Raw genomic sequence first — 8589 nt, forward strand, 5'->3', positions numbered from 1 at the left:
AAAGCTTTTATACTTACTCCAAAATAGCAAAAATAAAACGGTTGAAAAATTAAAGTGGTATAAATGTTTAACCACGATTGGTCACCAACTGGTAAAAATAAACTGTTAAAATTCATCAATTGATACCAATATATGTAACAACGGCTAAGATCTGCACACAACAACGGCTAGGATGTTAGATCAATAAAGCAACTGCTAAAGGTAGCAGTTGATGTGATGGACTTGAGCCCACTCATCAACTGCTAGCTTATCAGTTGATAGCATTAGAAGTTAGCCAACTGATAACATATCCATATTTTACATATACCCATCAACCGATAGCAGTATCAGTTGATAAGAACTATCAACTGCTGGGATAGCAGTTGATAGAGCTCATTTTGACTTAGACAAAATTTAAGCTTATGAAAAATTTTGGCTTCTTAACAGAAATAAACAAATATTAATAAAGCAGTATATCTATAAATCATCCATTATAATTAAGCATACCTAGCTCACTTACTAATCTTGAGAATGTAGATTCATCAAGTGGCTTGGTAAAGATATCTGCTAGTTGTTTTTCACTTGGGACAAAATGGAGCTCAATTGTACCATTCATCACATGTTCCCTTATGAAATGATATCTGATGTCTATATGCTTGGTCCTTGAGTGCTGCACAGGATTTTGAGTTATTGCAATGGCACTTGTGTTGTCACAGAAAATTGGGATTTTGTTGATATTTAATCCATAATCAAATAATTGATTTCTCATCCACAAAATCTGTGCACAACAGCTACCAGCAGCAATGTATTCAGCTTCTGCAGTTGAAGTGGAAACTGAGTGCTGCTTTTTACTGAACCAAGAAACTAGCTTATTTCCCAAAAATTGACAGGTGCCTGTAGTACTTTTTCTATCAATTCTGCAACCTGCATAATCTGCATCTGAAAAGCCAGTTAGATCAAATCCAGAATCTTTAGGGTACCAAATACCAAGGTTTGGTGTTCCCTTAAGATATCTGAAAATCCTCTTAATAGCAATTAAGTGAGATTCCCTGGGATCAGCTTGGAATCTAGCACATAGACAAGTAGCAAACATTATATCAGGTCTACTTGCTGTAAGATAGAGCAGAGAACCAACCATACCCCTATACCTTGAAATGTCAACTTGTTTTTCTTTGGTATTCACTTCAAGTTTAGTGGCAGTGGACATGGGAGTTTTTGCAACAGCACAATTCACTAAGTCAAACTTCTTAAGAAGGTCAAAAACATATTTAGTTTGACTTATGAATATACCATCACTAACTTGTTTGACTTGCAAACCAAGAAAGTAGGTAAGCTCTCCCATCATACTCATTTCATACTTACTTTGCATAAGCTTGGCAAACTTTTTACAAAGTTTTTCATCTGTAGACCCAAATATAATATCATCTACATAAATTTGGACAAGTATACTAGAGCCATTAACATTTCTATAGAATAAAGTTTTATCAACAGTACCTCTAGTGAAGTGATTCTCAAGAAGAAACTGAGACAATGTGTCATACCAGGCTCTAGGTGCTTGCTTCAATCCATAAAGTGCCTTGAGTAAAAGATAAACAAATTCTGGAAAATTGGGATCTTCAAATCCAGGTGGTTGACTCACATAGACTTCTTCCTCCAATTCACCATTCAAGAATGCACTTTTTACATCCATCTGATAGACTTTGAAATTGGCATGGGCTGCATAGGCTAAGAAGATTCTTATTGCTTCCAATCTTGCAACTGGAGCAAAAGTTTCATCAAAATCAATTCCTTCTTCTTGACAATAGCCTTTAGCAACCAGTCTAGCTTTGTTCCTTGTGATTGTGCCATTTTCATCCATCTTATTTCTGAACACCCATTTTGTACCTATGACACTTCTGTCTTTAGGTTTGGGTACCAGCTTCCATACTTTATTCCTTTCAAATTGATTTAGCTCTTCTTGCATGGCTAATATCCAATCTGCATCTTGAAGGGCCTCTTCAATTTTCTTAGGCTCTTCTTGTGACAAGAAACTAGCATGTAAACATTCTTCCAAAGTTGCTCTTCTTGTCTTAACACCTGCAGCTGCATCTCCAATAATATTCTCAGATGGATGACTTCTAGTCCACTTGATTTGAGGGGGAAGATTTCTTCTAGATGAGCTTGCTTCATTATTAGAATTATGACCATGATCATATTCTTGAGAAGCTCCCCCTGTCATAGTGAACCTAGAATTTCTTGAAGTATTAGCAGTTGATGAATTATCAGTTGTTTCAGAATTGTTAGCTCCAGCTCTATTGTTGCTGTCAACTGATAGGGAATTATCAGTTGTTTGATTGTTGCCAACTGATAAATTGTGCCCATCAACTGCTGCATTTCTGAGGTTGCTTTCATCATCACTATCATCTTGAATTTCATATTGAACTTCATTTTCAAATTGGAGATTGTCATGGTAGCCTTCATCCTCAAGACCAGTAATTTTCTTATCATCAAACATGACATGGACAGATTCCATAACAATGTTCAATCTGAGGTTGTAAACTCTATAGGCTTTCCCAGCTGCATATCCAACAAAAATACCCTCATCAGCCTTGGATTCAAATTTTCCTAGGTTTTCACCTTGATTTCTGAGAACAAAACATTTGCATCCAAAAACATGAAGAAAGTTTAATGTTGGCTTCCTTTCTTTATACAATTGATATGGTGTTAGACCTTGTGTTTGATTTACCACAGAAATATTCTGAGTGTAACAAGCTGTATTGACAGCTTCAGCCCAAAAGTATGTAGGCAGTCTGGATTCATCAAGCATTGTCCTAGCAGCTTCAATGAGAGTTCTGTTCTTTCTCTCAACTACACCATTTTGCTGAGGGGTCCTTGGTGCAGAAAATTCATGTGAAATTCCATTCTCTTCACAGAAACTCCTCATTGTGGAATTCTTGAACTCAGTCCCATTGTCACTTCTAATCCTTGTTACTTTGTAAACTGGATTGGCATTATTTACTATCTTGATGTGATTGATGATGATCTCACTTGCTTCATCCTTAGAGTGAAGAAAATAAGTCCAAGAAAATCTAGAAAAATCATCAACAATCACAAGACAATATTTCTTCTTGGAGATTGACATTATGTTGACTGGTCCAAATAGATCCATATGCAGAAGCTGTAGGGGTCTATCAATTGAGGAAACAGACTTGGTTTTGAAGGAGGACTTTCTTTACTTTCCAGCTTGGCATGCATCACACAAGCCATCCTTGAAAAACTCCATTTTGGGAAGTCCTCTAACCAGATCTTTCTTTACTAACTCATTCATGGACTTGAAGTTTAAATGAGAAAGCTTCTTGTGCCATAGCCAACTTTCATCTGTACTTGCTTTGCTGAAAAGACAAGTAATTTGATCTGCATTTGGAGAGTTAAAATCAGCTATGTACACATTCCCTTTTCTTTTGCCTTGCAAAACCACATTGTTGTTCTTTTTGTTTGAGACAACACAGGCTTCATCTGAGAACCACACTTGATGTCCTCTATCACAAAGTTGACTAACACTTAAAAGATTGTGCTTTAATCCTTCAACCAGTGATACATTATCTATGATGACATTTTCTTTTGAAATCAAGCCATATCCCTTAGTAAAACCTTTGCTGTCATCTCCAAAAGTGATACTTGGGCCAGCTCTTTCCTCAAACTTGCTTAACAGGGAGATATCTCCAGTCATGTGTCTTGAACAACCACTATCCACATACCAGAGATTTTTCTTTGCTCCCTGTCCACTACTTGGTGTGGGGGAGTCAGTTTCATCTCCAAGTGCCATCAGGGCAAGATTAACCAGCTGTTCATCATCTGAATCATCTCCAGCAGCCCAATCTTTTTCTTCAGAAATGAATGCCCTACCTTTCTGGTTGAGAAGATCAAAATATTTCTTTTTATAGTCAACATTGTCAGATGAAGACTTCTCCTTCTCAGCCCTGGGCTTTCTGCACTCACTTGAGAAATGACCAGCTAGACCACAGTTAAAGCATTTAAACTTGGATCTATCAACCAGATTTGAGGACCTGGATTGATTGCTCCTTCTAAATGGCCTAGCAGATGAGCTATTCTTCTTAAACTTGAGTTTAGAGAATTTTCTTGCCAGAAAAGCAAGATGCTCATCAATGTCATCAATATCTTCATCAGTAGAATCTTCATCATCTACCACCACCATTTTGTTTTTGCCTTTGTGCCCTTCAGCTCTACTTTCACAAGCACTCTTGCTTGGTGTAGTTGTGGCACAGGCAACCTGGACAGGTACATCTTCTTCACTGCTCTTCTCAGCAACAAGAGCTACAGACTTTTCTTTCTTGGAGCTTCTCTCCATCTCTTCATCCTGTTGTATCTCAAGCTCATAGGTCTTAAGAGTACCATAGAGTTTATCTAATGAGTACTCATTAAAGTTATGAGCTTGCCTAAGAGCCACAGTCATTGGCTTCCATTCCTTAGGCAAAGACCTTAAGAACTTAAGATTGGAATCCTTCACCAGATACACTCTACCATAAAGCTTGAGTGCATTTAGCAGTTTTTGAAATCTGCTAAACACATCATTTAAGGATTCACCAGCCTTGTAGTGAAAGTGTTCATATTGTTGCACAAATAGCTGCATCTTATTTTCCCTCACTTGCTCAGTTCCTTCACAGAGAGTTTGAATGGTGTCCCACACTTCTTTAGCAGTTGTGCAGTTGATGACATTATCAAACATGTCTGAGTCAATACCATTGAACAGAATATTCATGGCTTTCTTGTCCTTGTGCACCTCTTTCTGATCTTCTTCAGTAAACTCAGTTGCACTTTTAGGAACAAGGGTATCAACTAGATCTTCCCCTGTGGCTCTCACAGATGTGCTAATCTTCATAGGAACATGAGGGCCTTTTTCAATGCAGTCAATGTAGCTGGTGTCAAGAGACAGAAGATGCATCCTCATCTTAACCTTCCAGTGAAAATAATGCTCTTTGTCTAGCATAGGGATTTTCACTCCTTCATCTTTTCTACCCATGATATTTGCTATTTGAGATCTTTGAACTTCTTGTATGTTAGAAGACCAGCTCTGATACCAATTTGTTAGGAATCAATAATTTTTGATGATAACATAAACATTTTGTAACATGTCTTACTTAGAACCTTTATCAAATTTCAGTTGTAATTGTTATGTTTCTTGTCTTTGGGAATTATCAACGGATGGGTAGAATAGGATGGCTAATTGTAAATATCCAATGCCATGTAATTTTATCTAAGTGAAGGATATTCAACTGATGAGATGTAACTATTCAACTGATGAAGACTGGATGATGTTTCAACTGATGAAAATCAAGCATTCAACTGAAGACAAAGTGTTCAACTGATGATGCTGAGGAATTCAACTGATGAGACTGGAACAGCATTCAACTGATGAAGTTTGTAATTCATTCAACTGATGAGCCGGGCATTCAACTGATAAAGTCAATAGCAGTTGAAAGTAACCAGAACTTTCAACTGATGAAGCAAAGAGCAGTTGAAAGTGACTAGAGCTTAAGTCTGACAAATCACATGGATCGAATTACACTAAAATAGACATGGAAGCCTAATTAGGAAAATAAAGAAGAAGCAGAAACATACTTATCTCATGCAATGCAATCTGGATCAAATCAAGATGATGGTCAAAGATGAAGACATCTCAGAAAGCATGCATAAGACAAAGTTGTGCAGCATTGTTTTTAGATTAGAGTGCATTTTGTAATCTAGCTAAAAGCTTTGTAAAACTTGGAGTATATAACCAAGTTAGTAGCATCAGTTGAACTTGTTCAAATTACTTGAGAGAAAAATCTGAGAGTTAGAACTTGTTGAGTGATGAACCAGCAGCTGTGCGAATTGTAAAACAATCCACAGATTCTTCTATATAAAATCTCACGGGTGGATCATTCAATCCACCCGTATTTTTAATACTTGGTGTTTTTCTGTCTATTGTGTTCTTAGTGTATTATTCTTGAATCTTTTAAATTTGTAAAAGATTGTATTCAACCCCCCCCTTCTACAATCTTTCTCATAGTTGGTGTAAAATAACAATTGGTATCAGAGCGAGGTTCCCAACAAACAGGGAAAAAGATCAACACTGCTAGAGAAAGATGGGAAAGAAGGATGCTGGAGTGAAGATTCCTGTTCTTGACAAAGACAACTATTTTCACTGGAAAGTGAGAATGCATCTGCATCTGTTGTCCATTGATGAAAGCTATGTGAACTGCATTGAAAAAGGACCTCATGTCCCCATGAAGGTCTGCACAAGCATGGGAGCTGATGGTGAAGACATGGTAGGTAAGATGATTCCAAAACCTGTCCATGAATATTCTCAAGAAGATACTGAGGAGGTGCACAAGGACAAGAAAACCATGAACCTTCTGTTCAATGGTTTGGATCAAGAAATGATTGATAGTGTTATTAGCTGCACAAGTGCCAAAGAAGTTTGGGACACCATCAGGACTATCTGTGAAGGGAATGAGCAAGTGAGAGAAAACAAGATGCAGCTTCTGATTCAACAATATGAGTCATTCCATTTCAAGGCTGGTGAAAGTTTGAGTGATACATTTAACAGATTTCAAAAACTGTTAAATGGTCTAAAGCTCTTTGGAAGAGTATATCAAGTTAAGGATTCAAACCTGAAATTCTTAAGAGCTCTTCCTAAAGATTGGAAACCCATGACAGTCTCTCTCAGAAATACACAAGAATTTAAAGACTATACTCTAGAGAGACTGTATGGAACCTTAAAGACTTATGAGCTTGAAATGGAACAAGATGAAGAGATTGAGAAAAGCCAAAAGAAAGGGCATTCATCTGTGGCTCTAGTTGCATCTCTGGAGGATACTGTCAAGGACAAGGGAAAGTCTCAAGTTGAAGAAACTGAGAAGTTGGTCAAAGAGGAGAGCTCAGAGTCAAGCAAAGGAAGAAGAAAGGAGAAAGAAGTAGCTGATTCTGGTGAAGAAAGTGATGGAATTGATGAGCATCTAGCCTTCCTGTCAAGAAGATTCTCCAAACTGAAATTCAAAAAGAATTTTAATTCTGCAAAATCTTTTAAAGGCAATCCCAAGTCTGATAGAAGCATGGTAGACAGATCAAAATTCAAGTGCTTCAACTGTGGGAATGCAGGTCACTTTGCAAATGAGTGCAGAAAGCCTAAAGTTGAGAAGAAGTCAAGTGAAAACATTGACTACAAAAAGAAATATTATGAACTTCTCAAACAAAAGGAAAGAGCATTCATCACAAAGGATGATTGGGCAGCTGGAGATGATTCTGATGAAGAGGAGGAGTTTGTCAATCTAGCTCTAATGGCCAACTCCACAGATCAAGAAGAAAACACTGGAAGCAGTAGTCAGGTATTCACTACAAACCTAGTTGAGTTAACTAAAGATGAATGCAATGCTACCATTAATGAAATGTCTACTGAACTGTATCATTTGCATGTTTCTTTAAAATCTCTTACTAAGGAAAACAGTAGAATTAAGGAAGCTAACACCTTTCTTAGTGATAGAAACAGTGCCTTAGAAGCTCAATTTATTGAATTTGAGAAGCTGAAGATTGAGTGTCAGACAGCCAAGGATGATCTCTTGGTTGTTCTGAAGAGAGAAGAGGTCATAAGAAAGCAGCTTGATAAGGAACAAGAGATCATTGCCAAATGGAAATCTGGTAGAGATGTTTCCACCAATATCATTAACATGCAAGGCAGAGAAACCTTTGTGGAGAATGAATGGAAGAGGAATAAGAAAGTGCTTAAGATATCTGAGAACAGTTCAGGTGATGAGAATACTGATGATGATCATCAGTTGAAGAACAAAGTCTCAACTGATGAGAGTCATCAGTTGAACAAAAACTCATCAGTTGACAAGAATGTTCTCAAGAAGCTTAACAAGAAATATGGTCCTGTTAAAAAGAATTTTGTTAAAGGTGAGAATAGTTCTTCTGAGACCAGTGATAGTGTTAATAACACTCTTCATTCTAGTAACAAGAACAAGAAGAATTTGGATACTAATGAGCATAAATCTGAGGAGACTAAAAGGAAGAAAGGAAATAGAAATGGCAAAATAGGAGTTAACAAGCACACCAATTACACTCCCAATGCTAGTGCTCTTAGGAAAACCTGCAGTAAGTGTGGTAGTGTAAATCATTTATCTGCTAATTGTAAAACTGTGGTTGCTCCTAATTTATCCTTGCCTATTCCTATGACATCTGTTCCTCACATGAATTTATCTGCTATGAATATGATGCCTGGTTTATTGCCTCACAATCTCTATTCTCAGCCTAACATGCCATATATGTTCAATCCTTATTTCAATGCCTTTAACATGCCTCAATTTCATTCAAACTTGCATGGTATGAACAATTTATGCATGACTCAAAGGCCTGTGTTTGAAAACAAAGTTGATATTCCAGTTTCTCAACCAAAACCAAAGATTGAACCTATTCAATCCAAGGAAAAGGTTGAGAAGGTGGAAAAGGCTGCTAAGACTAACAAATCTGGACCCAAAGCAATTTGGGTACCAAAATCAACTTGATCTGTTTGTGAAATGTGTGCAGGGAAACCACAAGAAGAATTTGTGGTACTTGGATAGTGGATGCTCC

General features: G+C 37.2%; 1 protein-coding gene across 1 annotated transcript; it reads right to left on the bottom strand.

Annotated features, from left to right (window-relative positions):
• Positions 1 to 3190: 3190 nt before the first annotated feature.
• LOC135149897 (uncharacterized) lies at positions 3191 to 4999 on the bottom strand. The gene has a single exon (XM_064085896.1). It carries the CDS (start codon positions 4997 to 4999, stop codon positions 3191 to 3193), a length of 1809 nt encoding a protein of 602 aa, XP_063941966.1.
• Positions 5000 to 8589: the final 3590 nt, after the last annotated feature.

Source organism: Daucus carota, chromosome 1 (assembly GCF_001625215.2).
Source record: "Daucus carota subsp. sativus chromosome 1, DH1 v3.0, whole genome shotgun sequence".
NCBI lineage: Eukaryota > Viridiplantae > Streptophyta > Magnoliopsida > Apiales > Apiaceae > Daucus > Daucus carota.